Raw genomic sequence first — 15,579 nt, forward strand, 5'->3', positions numbered from 1 at the left:
TCAAAATATCGCATGCTGAAAATATACTTGTCATAATAATATTTCGTGTAATTTTTTTAATGAACAATTTATTTATTCCTAGAAAACAAATAAATTAGAAGTAGAATAAGTTTGCTTTTTTAAATAAAAAAAGTAATATGGACAATGCGGCTTATTTGAGAAAATAAACACGTCTTACTTGTTGGAAATCCTTTAAATGGACAGCTTTGAGCACAATAATGTTAACATTGACACATATGATCAATTTTAGTATCATTTCATATTGATTACCTTCCATTCCGGCTTATGTTTATGTTTTTTTCGTTTCATTCTGGGCTCTCTTCAGATGTGATTCATTATATTTAATACATTGTTCGTTTTTTTTTTTTTTTTTTTTTTTTTTTTTACAGGGTGAAAGACTTTTAGTACAATTAGATGCGAAATATAAAACCCCAATGCCACAATTATATTATGAAGATCCAGAGCAAGAAATTACAGATATGAAAAATATAAGCTATTTATTTCGTGTAATATGTATGGATGAATTATGAATGCTTTTATATTCAAAAAGAAACATTTTTTTTTTTCGTTTCATATTAGTATGTAAAACGCTCGCCCTCTTGAAGTAGTCTCAGGTCCTCTATAAATTGAAACAAAGTTAATTTTTTTAGTTTAAGGTTTCACCATTACGCCCTTTGGGTTAAAAGTATGGATGGGCAAAACGCGTTTTTATATTTAAAAAAAAAAAAACGGAAAGTGGTTTCTAGAAAAAAAAAACGAAATCCGAAAAACCGGCATTTCACCGAAACCGGTTTCGATTTTCTCCAAAAACTGGTTCGGTTTTTCACCGAAACCGGTTTCAGTTTTCTCCAAAAACTGGTTCGGTTTTCACCGAAACTGGTTTTGGTGAAAACTTTTGGAATACATATAGAACTATTTCTGTGGAAACGAAATCTGTTTCTGGTGAACAACGAAACACTATTCTGCTCAGAATATGAACCAATTTTGGAATAAACCGGAACTGGTTTTGAGGAAAACCAAAACCGGGTTCGGTGAAAAACCGAAACCGGTTTCGAAGGAAACCGAAAACAGATTTCAGTGAAAACCGGTTTCGGTGAAAAACCGGTTTCAGAAAATTGTCAAAAACCGGTTTTCCTAAAACCGAAAACCGATAAAGCTGTTTTTGTGCCCACCACTGGTTAAGAGAAACGGAGGTGAAAGGCTAGTGAATGATGATGGAAGAATCGGTGGAATGATGATGTTGAAGGAAACGAACGTACTCTGGGAAAATTCACGGACACGATGTTGTCCACCACAAGCTTACTTGGCTGGAGATAGAATCGGGGACCCCACACACCAGAGGTAAGCACCGTGCCATTTAACCACAGTACCCCCACAAGTTCTCTAGATTCTACTTAGGTAGAACAACATGCTGGCTACACTACTGTGCCTGGCGTGGGAGACCCGAGTTCGATTTCCGGTGGGAGCTCATGTGGTTCGGATTCCACGTTAATCAGTAGGTCCACGTCTCATGTAGCCTCGCTGCTGAACGGGACGTAAAACTTAAAATCAGCTCAACTCAACTACTGTGCCACAAATACAAACACATTGTTTATTTAACTTTACAGTATATAAGAAGAAAAAGACAAGAATATCACTTTATATGTCGGTTTCAATATCATTTTGTTAGATTATAGCTACAGTATTTGAACTCAATCTTAGAAGAAAAATAAGATTCTCTACATAAAAAAAAAGTTTGTTGAGGTCAAAGGTCAACTCTGTTCAAGAACACAACACCGGAATCAATAACTGATTATAGGTTTATTATTCTTTTGACGTGCTTTTGAAAATAAATGAAAAAAAAAAATACAAAAAAAAAATGAAACGCTTTTGTTTGCTCACCTGAACAAGGGCTCCCCGTCGGATTCTTTAAACCAGAGCACCATGTACACGCCATCATCCCGGTGAGGTGCGGTAATGTCACATGGAAGTGACACGCGTTGGTCCAATACTCCCTGCACGTCCACCACAGGAACTGTAAAATAAAAAAAGAAAAGACGGGAGTGTTAAATTCTATTACAACGAAACCTATACAAGCATGTTACTTTTATTATTTTTTTTAAAAAAAGATATTTATGAAATTCTTTAATTTAAATCTTTTTGTTTAAAAAAAATGGTCCAGACCAAAGCGTATAACATTTTGAAACAAAGGAGATTTTTTAATACAAGGTGCCCGAAAAGTCCCTAACATTTCAGGGAAGAAACACTTGAACTCAAATGAAGTGTTTATAATATCAAAGAAGACACCGTAATTCAAGGAAATCACATTACCTCTCCTTCATATCGAAACAGAGCTGCCATTTCTCGGAGGTACACCTGAATACACGTTGTAGTTTTGCTGGGGTAAATGTATGCGCAGATGCCGAAATGCGTTCATGCAAGTGCAGTTGCTTCATATGCAACCCACTGTGCAGTACTGTCTCGCTGGCTGCCTATACGACCGGCGTTTACATCATTCCTGCGTGTTCTCCCATCTTCGTGCATTGAGATGAATCTGCGTCTCATTTCCATGCCGGCGACGTATGCACTCGAAACAAAAACACGTACTTTCCGTTTTTGTTTCTTCTTTCAGCCTGCTCCTTGCCATCCTCTTCGCTCATTTCCGTAACACATTGTGACGACCACGTACACGTAATTGCTCCATTTCCGGGTGTTCTGCTGTCTTCGCATGGATGTGTTCTACCTCATTGCCTTGTGTCGACTATGAGTAGTATTTCGTCATTTAACCTTTTCCGATATCTCTTCTTGTTCTGGCTATATTTCACATAATCTCATGTTGACCTCACTTTTATTCTCCTATTTGGCCCTTTCAATGCGCTTGTTGTCCGATATAGAAACATACGAGTCGCTTCTTTTGCGATGTTCTCTATGTCTGTCAATCTTACAATCGGAGTGTTACATGGGGGTTCCCTGCCTTATTAGAATATTACATGGTTCATGGAGCTTAATTGTGATAATTAGACTATCGGTACTGCAGTTACCTGTACGAGGTTATGAACTTTAATGGCATACGAAAGTTTAAGCTATAGCATAGAATAATGAATACATGTATTATTCGTTACTCTATTGCTACAGCTACAAATGTTAGTTTGTAGAACATATAGTAAGTCATAATTTTCTAGTTTTGATTCTAAACAAACAAATTCCCTTCAGGGCTACCGTGTTTCCTTGCATTTGGTCTGTGTGAAGGACCGTAATATGCAAACTTCTGTACATTTTGCATTTTTGGCAGCTCACCGAAATTGAAATACAGGTCAAAAATGTATTTCTATACATTTATCAAAGTCTTCACAAATTTCTCTTAATTCGTATAATCACATTATTGCACCCACTACGAAAACGACTAAGAATAAGTAATCCCTTCCATATAGTTGAACAATATGAACCATCACATAACATACATTCTGTACTTTTTTTTTTTTTTCATAAAATCGTATTTTAGTTTTCATAAAATTATTTAGTAATTTTTATTTGTGGTTACATAGCTCAATGCAGAGGCGTATGCTAATAAGAATTTATTTTGCGCGTAACACAATATATGCATAGTCATTACCTTTACGCTCTAATTTTGTTAATGGCGCTTAAGAAATTCAGAATGATAATTATTTACAGATTTGGCGACCGAATATAACTTCTGAAGCTGTTAGCATATATGAAGAAATACTTTTATAAGTCGCTATTGTTATTTCATATCGACAATCTCCAGAAAGGCATTCATCTGAAGAAACAAAATTCTTATTTTTTTCGGCATGTGAAGTTCTCCTTTCTTTTATTATCAATATTTCAGGGTTCTAGCAGAACGAGGTCCTGGCAAAAAGTGCAGATCAAAAGTCAATTTAACAATGTGTACACTATTTCGTGTGCATTCAAATTGTATACTTTGAGCTTGCATGTTCAAAGTGTGCACTTTTCACTTTTGGGAACGGCCTTAGTATTCAAAATACAGTACTATTCTCGGGAAATATGAAACTAGTCGCTATTTAAATAAGAAAGCAAATTGTGTGCGATTTAGCATCGACACCAGACAACTAACGCGGTTTGTAGAATAAATCTTGAACAAAGGAGAGAAAAATGCCGTCAAAATGAAAAGCAATAAAAAGAGCCAATTTTAGCAAGTAAACTCTTTTTACCAATAAGCTGAGAGTGATAAGATCTTCAGGCAGACAAATGTCTTCTGATGATATCAATACTGTTCTGATATATCCCTAAGGGAATATGATTTTGAACACAATTTCGAATGACAGTTTCCATTGATACATTTAATATAATACTTTACATACTATTTGTTGATAATTTTTAGTAATTTATTGGAAAGAAATATATATTGTGCCTAAGTATAGAAAACATGATTTCTCTTACGAAATCTGAGTTTGATCGCTAATACAGATACTGAGTATTTAAGTCTCGGCATCAGACAAACTAACTGTTTCTGCAGAAAATATCGCAGCTGTTAAAATATACTTCGAAAGAGAAAAAAAAGTTTTCGTCAAAACTAAAAGCAATAAACAAAACCAATTTTTATCAGCTAAACTCCGTAATAATGAGTTGAGTGATAAAATAAACTTCAGGCAGACAAATGTCTTGCGATGATATCAGAAACTGTTCTGACATATCCCTAAGGACATATAGAATACTTTTGAACACAATTTCGCATGAGTCGTTCGATATACTACTTTATCAGAAACATTATCATCATCATAACAATGCACAACAAAACAAAACAACAACAAAGGAAAGACTGAAGAGAGACGAATCGAAATTCTATTGATTAACTGAAATGTTTCATGTTTATGGGGGAAAGAAACGAAGGGACGCTGGAATTATTTACAGTTCCCAAGGGACGCTGATAACAAAAATATTGCATTTTTCTAATGCGTAGCCCGTTAAAATGAAAAAAAAAAAATTAAAACAAAAGGACGAAGGGTTGTATAACAAAAAACTAGATAGATGGTGTATGCCGGTCTCAATTATCTTGCGGAACATGAGATGTCAAATAATGTATTTTTGCTGTGTCGTGCTAATTAATTGTTTGTTTTAAATACTGTGCGTTCAAGCTTTACCAAAGAAAAAATCCTAGCACTACTACAAAACAAAATAATGGACGAGTTATTGCCATTGCCATAACCGTACTGCTACATCAACAAACCGTACTGCTACATACGAGTTCTTGCTTCACTAGATTATATATAAATTTCGAAAGTGAAATGCGAAAGATTGATTCCTATTGTCTCCCCTACAATAAGTTTTTGCAGTAATTTTCGTACGTTATTTGACTTTTCTATTAAAAAAAAAAAAAAAAAAAAAAAAAAAACAATACAAGAACAGAATATGTAGACTAACCTTGCCTAATCTATCATATAATTCAAAGTTATAGGGTTATATCACATTTTATATATTTTTTCTGTAAATTTATATTTTTGTATTTCAAAAAATAAAAACAGCCAAGCTCGTTTCCTGTGAAGTCAGGAATACAGAAGGTATACAACTGGAGGAAGCCTCAAAATAAATATTTGAAAAAAAAGGAAGTAAACAGGTGAATACTAGGACCGATGTGTACATAAAATGACTCAAAAAAAAGACAAAGGGTCTTTCTCCTTCTAGAAGTAGTTCTGTGATACGTCTCTCTAGGACCTTCTGGCTTGGAACGAAATAGAATGGTGTTCAGAAACCATGACTTGTTAACCTCAACCCTGTAAGTTACATCTTTATTAAGCAAACGTTATGTCGTAAAAATCTAAACAAGAAGTTGTAAGAAATGCGGAGGTCTTCTTTCATTGTAAAAACCTAACTAACTAACCCTGTGGTCTATGGAACCCCGAGATTCAATGCCGTCTTCAAAAAAATTCTCCACTGACTTCTATCCTTAACCAACTGGATCCAGTTTTTACTTTGTATTCCTATTCCTGCGAGATACATCTTATTATTGTCCTCACATCTGCGTCTAGGTCGTCTTGATGGCCGTTTTCCGATTGGTTGACCCTAACAATGTTCGGTAAACGGTATAAATTATGTAGTTTTTCGTTATGAAGTTTCCGCCATTCCCCATTCCCGTTCCTCTTAGGTCCGAATATTCGTCTCAGGATCTTATTCTCAAATATTTTCAGCCTAAGTTTTTTCCCTCAGAGTAAGTGAAAATGTTTTGCAACCATACAGCACAACAGGCATGATTATCGTTTTATATATTTTAAGCTTCATATTCCTCAACAGAGTTCGCGATGACGAAAGATTTCTAACTGAATAATAACATGAATTCCCTGCTTTTAATCGACATTTAATTTCTTCCTGAATATGACTTTCATCTGTTAATATTAGTCCTAGATATTTGAAAGTATCCAATTTATCAAAAGTATTTAATATTTTAATGCACCCATAATTTGCCGTAATTCGATCCCGACAAACTTTCATGTATTCCGTTTTCTCTGCATTTACTTCTAAACTCATGTCCCTGCAAGCGTTTAATAAGACCTCTGCATTTATTTTTATTGTTATCCTATCATCACCTATTAAGTTTAAATCATCAGCATACGCCATAACCTGGTGAATACCATTCAACTCTAGGCTGTGGTTGCTATCTTTAAATTTCCTTATAGCGTATTCTAGAAGAAAGTTTCATAATAATGGCGACAACGCATCTCCTTGTTTCGGGCCATTCTCTAGGCTCGTAGACAAAAATGTTCCTACCCGACCTTTACTTTGGGATTCATTTAAACATATCTTAATTAATCTAATTAGCTTTCTCGGTATTCCAAATTCTGTAAGAATGTTGTACAATGTTTCTCTCTTAACCGAGTCGTAAGCCTTTCTAAAATCAATAAATAGTTGATGTACTAGGATTTGTATTCCCACTTTTTTTCGAGTATATGTCAAATGGTAAATATTTGGTCGATAGTTGATCGATTTCGTCTAAATCCGCACTGATAATCTCCAATAATTTCATCTGCGTATGAGGTCAATCTTGCTAATAGAATGTTTGAAAGAATTTTATAGGATATTAATACAAGAGAAATGCCTCGATAATTATGATTGTAAAACCTAAAATTCAAATACTCATGCCTTTTCATACTTAAATAACACTTGCAACTGTAAATGTTAATAAATCTATTAATTTAGGCGTATTATATTCTTCCTTGTTTTCTTCTCATAACTATGAACTAAGAATTAGGATTTTGTAGTTCCACTATGTTACCATAAATTCAAATTGACTATATTAGGTCATTTAATAACATCGAAACAATTCTATTAATTTTAATTTACCGAAACAAATCAGTGACGACTCCAACTTCAGTTTATTGGTGGAGGGAAAGCGGAGGGGCAAAGATATTTTTAGGATGGACAGCTATTTTTTCTTTTGTATTCTGGAAGTAGTCGTTTTGCCTGAATTATACTTGACCTGCATTATAATATTTCGTGCCTGGGGACAGTCGGGAGACGGAAGATGCCACCGAGAGATGCCAGCTCGCTCTAACGTCGTTACTGTGTCTAGCACAGGGCGCAAATTTTCCGGTCGCCATGTGCGACTAGAAATTTAGAGCTGGCGACCAGTGTTCAGTAGGAGTGGTTTCTGCCTAAACTCACAGGGCTGCGCAGTTTCTTTTGCACGAAAATAATTGTCACTAAGAGAGAGAAAACACCGAATATAAAATCTTCACAACGGACACGAAAAGAGAAGTCTTCAAACGTTGTAATTCGCCCCTGCTTTCCCATCCTCAGTCAAAATAGTTTGCTCTCTGGAGCGTCATAGCGAAAGCTGTAATCTCTTTCTTCGTTAAACCAAAGTCCATGAAGAGGGGGGGGGGTATTTATAATTTGTACGTGACAGACTCTGGCAACCATCATTTCTGAACTGGCGACTGCGTTTAAATTTGAAAATTTAGCGCCCTGGTCTAGTACGTTGAAATATTTCTTCTATAGATACACAATCTATAGGTAACCATCAGTGATGTATAGGGGAGGCTTCCGGGCTTAACACCCTCCCCGAAATCTTACTTACTACAGTATAATAAAGTATATGAAATATCTTGCAAAGTTTTCACCTTTTCAAGCAAAGCCCCCCGAAACAAGATCGTAAATACGCCACAGGTAACCATACTTGAAGAACACGCCTAGTCAAGTTTACGCTTTAAAAAGAAACCACGAATGAACAAAAACTTCTAAACTTTTTTTTTCTTTTTTTAATTTCTGTCTTGAGACGATCCCAATAATGGGTAAGCCTACTGTGTTGAAATAAATTTCTAGCTTCTCGTGAACAATGTCCACCAAAAGTGTAACTTAATGTCCCACTGTTACCATTATGGAAATTAGCTAAGTTGATTAGTTTCTAATACAGTGTGTACGTATAATAAGGATGGACCGCCTCTTGAAATAAAAATGTTAATAAACTCCAATCTAGACAACTAGACAAATAATAGTGAAAACAAAAATGAAATGAAACAAGTATCTTAATTATGCCCTTTAAGCTAAGTATGACTAAAGCAAGAGAATTATTATGCAAGAATTGGTGGAATGAGAAAGTGGGAGGAAACGGGAGTACTCCGAGAAAACCGAATGTAAAATCTTCACAACGGGCACGGAAAGAGAAGTCTTCACAACGTTGTAATTCGCCCCTGCTTTCCCATTCTCAGTGAAAATAGTTTGCCCTCTGGAGTGTCATTTCGAAAGCTGTAATCTCTTTCTTTGTTAAACCATATTTTATCCACCACAAATAACAAATAATAGTGTGCGAATTGAATTTGAAAGAGCATTGCTCAGTGGAAGATATGCCATCTGGCCGGTCTGAGCCGTTGAGCCCTTCATGAGTGGAAGGAACAGGGTTTTTAATTTGGTTACATAACAACAGCTTTACAAAGTGTTAGAAGTGTAAAAATTCAAAATTGATTTATACTAGCTGCGCAAAAAAAAAAAAAAAAAAAAAAGTGATTTGACGCTCTACTTAGTCCTTTTTAAGGTTGGTGTAAAGGGACAAGTTTTGCCGATAGATGTCACTACAGTCTTCGTATCTCTCCCATGTATTTTTTATCTTTCACAAAAATTCACGATTTCTCTTATAAATTTCAACTTACGGACTTCAAACTTTGAAAGAAAGAACTTCATAACCTATCGAAGGCAACAATCCGTGCCGACTTTTACTTGTAATTTTCTTCATTGTTGAAATAGCTTGATTGTTGGAATGGATATCCTAACCTTTAACAATGGAAGTGTTTCAACAATGAAGAAAATTATAAATAAAAAATCGGCACGGATTGTTGCCTTCGATAGGTTATGAAGTTTCTCCTCTAAAAATTTGAAGTCTCTAGGTTGAAATTTGTAAGAGAAATAGTAAATTTTCGTGAAAGGTAAAAGATACACGAGAGAGATACGAAGACCGTAGTGACACCTATCGGCAAAACTTATCCCTTTACACCAACCTTAATGTCTACCCAGACTATTCATTTTTTAGTTTCTTAACGCCTACCAACATTATTCGCTTTTAGTTTTGTAACATCTACCCACACTATTCTATTCTTTCTCTACTCTTTCAACGTCTACCCACACTATCCTTTTTTTTTCTTTTTAACGTCTGCCAACACTATTGTTTTTTAGTTCTTTAACGTCTACCTACATTATTGTTTTTTAGTTCTTTAACGTCTAGCCACATTATTATTTTTTTTACTTTTTAACGTCTACCCACACTATTCTTTTTTTAATTTTTTAACGTCTACCCAGACGATTGTTTTTAAAATTTTAACATCTACCCACACTATTGTTTTTTTAGTTTTTTAACGTCTACCTACACTACTCTTTTTTTTAGACCTTTAACATCTATCAAAACTATTCTTTCTTTTAGTTTTTAGCGTCTACCTACACTATTCCTTTTTAGTTTTTAAGATCTACCCACATTATTGTTTTTTTAGTTTCTTAGCGTCTACCCACAATATTCTTTTTTTAGTTTTTTAATGTCTACCTCATTATTCTTTTTTAGTTTTTTTAATGTTTACCTACACTCTTATTTATCCTCTAAATCTGGCATATTTCTTTTTAACATTTAAGAATACAATAAATTGTATCTTTTGTTGGTGAAACGTGAAGTAGTTAGTAACGAAGGGAGAACAAGTGGGGAGCAGATACATTTTGGGGGATAGCTTTTCTTTCGTATATCGAAAATAATATTTTTTTATTATTATTTAAACTACCTTGCAAAATGTTTGGGTGCATTCGGGGGTACATACGAAGAAACGGGGCACTTCTTCCCACTCTAGCTTCGTCCCTGCCAAGAGTGATATTACTCCTCACTACTACTACTACTACTCAGGGGCAAAAGTGAGGCGAATGCAGGGGATGTAGTTCCCCACTTCCAGAACTTACCTATAACGTACCTCCACTTCCTAAAAATTACAATGGGCAAAGATAGGTACAGGAGCGGTGTGACGTCATGCGTCTCTTAACTTTTAACATACACTTTTCTTTCTTTCTTTCTTTTTTTCTTTCTTTTTTTTTTTAGAAAATTTTATTTCGGAAAAAGGGGCGAGGTAATCAGAGTATGATGGGAGTTTCACTGGGATACTATTTGTTAAAAGATGTGCTGTACATAAATATGATATGTAATCGTAATTTAATTTACCTTAGCTTCGGAGGAAGAGGGGGTGAAATGAAAAGTAAAAATTTTTAATTTTATGTCCCATGATTAGATGTCCTTCAGGCTACAGGAGAAGGATGATTAATCCCGAGAAAATCCCGAGAAAACCCATGGATATGATATTGTCCACCACTTGGTCTGGAATTGAACCAGGGAGCCCCTCACATCAGAGATTAGCGCTCTGCCACTGCGACACCGTGCTTTTTTTTTTTTTAACCTCTGGAGGAGTTGATCTACCTCAGGAGAGTAAAAATTCCGACCGAAAATATGCGTGGAAAAAATACTGTCTATACTTTTAAACTTATGCGCGCGGCTACTGTACGAAATTTCTACTAGTGTCTGTGTGGTGACTGTTTGAGCAAGCCGATCCCACACAACAGCAGCAGACTTCTAAGCTTCTCACTTTACCAAAAGAATATCTGATGCGTAAACATGGTAAGAAGGGGGGGGGGGAATCTTCATCTTCGTAACCATTCCCTCTACTCGATCAGCAACCTGAAGCAGTTTATTGAAGCTGTTTTTTTTTCTTTTCTTTCTTTCTTGTAGGTAGGACGAAACGAAACACTGAATGGGGTGATAGAAAGTGCATGTACCAAAAAGAAAAAGAAAAGAAACCTTGCTTTAGTATCTTCTTCTTGTGTGGCCTTGTACTTAAAAAATCCGACTCTTTATCTTGGTCTCAAATGCCAACACCATACCACGATGCTTTGCAGGCAGTTTCACGCACTAGTGATGCTTTTTCCCTCCAAAAATAGAAAAGAGAGCTCTTCATTTTCAAGACACTGCTTCTGCACCATGGTTTTCTTATAACTGCTAAGTGAAGAGGGGGGAAAAAAGTTCTGAAAAGTGCTTTTTTTTTTCGCTGAAGGTGCTGTGTTGAGGCGAAAGAAAAAAAAATAGAAAAATGTAACAAATACACACACACACACAAACAAAAATAGCAGTAAGTTGTCGGCTCTTCCTTTGAAAGATATTTTGTCTTTTTCTTCTCAACATGGAATCATTCATTTATCATCTCTATCATCAACGTTATCATCTGTATCATCAAAACATTAGGTTACCACCTTGTTTCCTACAGTTCTTTGAGACTCTGTGTCCTTGAAGATATGACTAACAGATAGAAACTAGCCTCTTTTTCCGTTTTTTTTTTAAAAAAAAACAACATGGACGTTGATTTTTCTTTTCTCCCAAATAAGAGAATACTAAGGATTATGCAGGTCGTAGCTAGTTAATAACAAATTGGAAGCATTATGTTTTGTTGGTTTAATGAAGATTAGCATCTCGTTTTCAGCTTCAAGGCTGTGTGAGACATGAATCTAGTGTTTAAGGTTGAATCCGAATCTTCAATGTTCAATGGTCTCACACCGGAAATCGAATCAGAGAACCCGTGCAGCAAAGACGCTCTAGTCATTAGAAAGCAGCAGAGAGGACAAAAGAGTGGTACCCTTACCATCTAAGTAAAAATTCTACGATTTATTAATGTTTCATGAGGGGTCAGTAATGTGGTTCAGTGGTAGAGCGCTTACATCTGGTGCTAAGGATTCCTCTTTCGATCCCCGGCCAAGTAAGTTTGTAGTGGACAATATCGTGTCCGTATGTTTTCTCAGTGCACTCCCGTTTCCTCCCACATTTCATTCCACCAATTCTTCCATCATCATTCAATTGGCCAAATCATCCGTCTCCCTTAGCCTGAAGGGCATAAGCATGGGACGTTAAACTGAAAGATTTCATTTCATTTCGTAGTGTTTCAGGAAAAAAGAAGTCCAAACATGAGATCAACCCAGGGGCGTCATTTAGGGGGGCAGGGAGGGGTATTTGCCTCTCCCCCGCCCCAAGTTTGAGATTTGTATAGATTTTATCAATAAAAGAATAGTAAATCAGTTAAAAACGCGAAATTTTACTTATATCAACGGGTCTTGCCCCCCTCCCCCCAAGCAAAATCTCAAATGACGCTCCTGGGTCAATCTATTGATCACATTAAGCTCATCAAAATGATATGAGTAGAGCGTAGATCCTAATACATAGTCATTTCGAAATAAACATGTTCTTGTTAACCAAAAATTTATGCTGCACCCCATTTCAGGAGAAAAAAAATAGACTACTGGTGGGGACCTGAGGTCTTAAGGCCATGTGTGGTTTATACGTAGAGTCATAAGGTGCTGCTGCCTTCTGAGCGTGTTGTGAAAGATAATAAATTGTATAAAGAATATGCAATATAGGATAAATACCTTGAGAACTAAGTTTACAGACATGAACGTTGAAGGCCAACTGAAAATCAAAGCGTACATGTTCGAACCTGATATTCGGATGCTGTCTCAAGAAAGGCAATCTCAAGTAAGACCAGATTCTGACCAGTCAGGAAGGATAACCAGATTCTGACAAGCAAAAAGTAGGGCACAAATATAATATTATATGATAGTTTACTGCGTCGGTAGTACGCATGTAGTTATTTTATTTGACGTTAATCTTAAGTTAATCATTCATTTTCACTATAAAGAAAAACACTGAACAAAAGTATGCAAAGAATTCAATACAACTTCAAATGTTTCGATGAATGACAAACAGTGGTTTATTTTTATAACACACAGTGAAACTTCGTGCAGAGCTAAAGATTTCTTTTAAACGATTTTCGGAGTGTGGGATTATTTTAAGGAATGAGGGAAAATTTAGACGGGCACGAGGGAACTTCTACTTATTTTGCTAACATCACTGCTGTCGTAACTTGAAGTACAAATCTTTCCTACCTTATACCAGTAAAAAGACATACTGATATGTACCACTACTTCATCTACATCGCTAGATATAATATACAACAGGTTCACCTCAGAAATCAAATTTATCTACCGTAATATGAGCCTAATCTCCCCCCCCCCTTTCCCCAGAATAAGGCTCAAATCTGCCCGCCTCGCAATGTTGAAGATAACTCTGATGCTCTGATCCTCCACAATCATGTTTTTCAACTTCATATATATTTTGAACATTGCTTTAAAAAATTATGGGAACAGTCCCCTAATATTGAAGATAGATTTGCGCCGCTGATATATATATATAGGATGTTTCAAAACAACACCGACGACGTTTTGAAGGTGATTCCTGAAACCAAAATAAGACAAAAAGTATAGACCAACCTGGGTGCACAAATGCTTCCTTTCGGAGTTATAGGCTGCTGAAAACGTGAAAAAAATGAACTTTAAAGGTCAATAGCTCCAAAACTATGGAGCCTACCGTATTAGGGTCAAGACTTTGCTAAAGAACTAATATGTGCTCTATCCAAAAATACGTGCTTCAGGATCCTGCAGTATTTCCACAACAATTTTTATAGAGGTAGTTAGTGAGTACTTCAGATTATATGCCTGTAACCAAACGGGTCTAGGTCAAAACCCCCACAGCCAAAACCCCCGCACTCAAGAAATGTCAAAACGCCCACACGATCGTCAAAACTCCCACACAAATGGACAAAACTCCCACACATAGCAACAGTCACAATCTCCACATAAATGGACAAAACCCCCACACAATCGGACAAATCCCCCACACTCTGACAATATCGTGATTGCACGTCTTTGTTGCGGCTCTTTACGACGTCCACTTTAGTGTTTCTGTCATTACAAAACAGTGCAAGAAGAATAGTTGCAACATCGGTTTAAGTGGAATAAAAAATGTTATTAAAAAGTACAAGGGCAAGACATACAACCAGGATCATTTGAGAGTGTGGGAGATTTGACCGATTGTGTGGGAGTTTTGTCCATTTGTGTGGGGGTTTTGTCCATTTATGTGGGGATTGTGACCGTTGCTATGTGTGGCTGTTTTGTCCATTTGTGTGGGAGTTATGACCGTTGGAGGTTATGACCGATTACCAGTGTGGGGGTTTTGGCTGTGGGGGTTATGACCGTTCGTGTATTTGGGAGATTTGTCCATTTGTGTGGGGGTTATGACCGATCGTGTAGGCGTTTTGACATTTCTTGAGTGTGGGGGTTTTGGCTGTGGGGGTTATGACCGTTCGTGTGTTTGGGAGATTTGTCCATTTGTGTGGGGGTTATGACCGTTTGTGTGGACATTTTGACATTTCTTGAGTGTGGGTGTTTTGGCTGTGGGGGTTTTGACCGGTTCCCAACCAAACTGCCTGTATAAAAATTGTTGCGTGTGTACCTTAGGGTTCTGAAACATGTATTTTTTGATAGAGTACATGTTAGTTCCTAAGTAAAGTCTTGACCCGACTACGGTAGGTACAATAGTTTTGAAGCTATAGACCTTTAAAGTTCACTTTTTCATGTTTTTGCCAGCCTATAACTCCGAAAAGAAGCATTTGTGCACCCAGGTTGGTCTATACTTTTCGTCTTAATTTGGTGTCAGAAATTACACCCCAAACGTTGTCGGTGTTGTTTGGAAACACCCTATATATAGATATTATAGTGTGTTACACGTTTTCATTATAGTGTTACATTATAGTATTAATGTAGCTATGTAAATAATAAGTACAGAAATTAGCTGTATTGAAAATTATCATACGAGGTAAATGCGAGTAGTAAATACAATCTTTAAAAAAATGTTAAGCTTCTATGTTTGACAATCACAAGTGCTAAACAAAAGTTCGTTAAACTTTTGATGCAGCGCACTTCACGCTTTCCGCCATTAGACTGCGGCCTACACTCTAATCGTGATGATGTACTCTTCACAATCATTCTGTTGGTAAAGACAGATACCTACTTCTTTGACTTCTACAGAGCGAGGTTGTATCTCCTGAAACTATTTTCCCAATGTCCAAATAGTCCAAAAGCAGTTCTGGCGAGCTTGAGAAGACTGAGGTAGAACTCGTAGATAGCATGCAACAATATAAAAGCATCTATCAAGACTTGAAATGAACTTAGTACCATGAAAGTTTAGTTCCGTCAGTGCAAACGTTACTAGCATACCGCTTTAGAGATGCA

The 15,579-nt window shown here is 36.3% G+C and overlaps 1 protein-coding gene across 2 annotated transcripts in view; it reads right to left on the minus strand.

Moving 5' to 3' along the window:
* The window catches only part of side-IV (sidestep IV transmembrane protein), a 980,143-nt gene that overhangs the window by 389,092 nt on the left and 575,472 nt on the right, over positions 1-15,579 (minus strand). For both annotated transcript variants that reach the window (XM_081730407.1, XM_081730406.1), the window contains exon 2: positions 1,882-2,014. In XM_081730407.1, coding sequence (XP_081586533.1) covers positions 1,882-2,014 — 133 coding nt within the window. The remainder of the gene's footprint in view (positions 1-1,881; positions 2,015-15,579) is intronic.

This window comes from Thermobia domestica, chromosome 11 (assembly GCF_964235325.1).
Source record: "Thermobia domestica chromosome 11, izTheDome1.hap1.1, whole genome shotgun sequence".
Lineage (NCBI taxonomy): Eukaryota > Metazoa > Arthropoda > Insecta > Zygentoma > Lepismatidae > Thermobia > Thermobia domestica.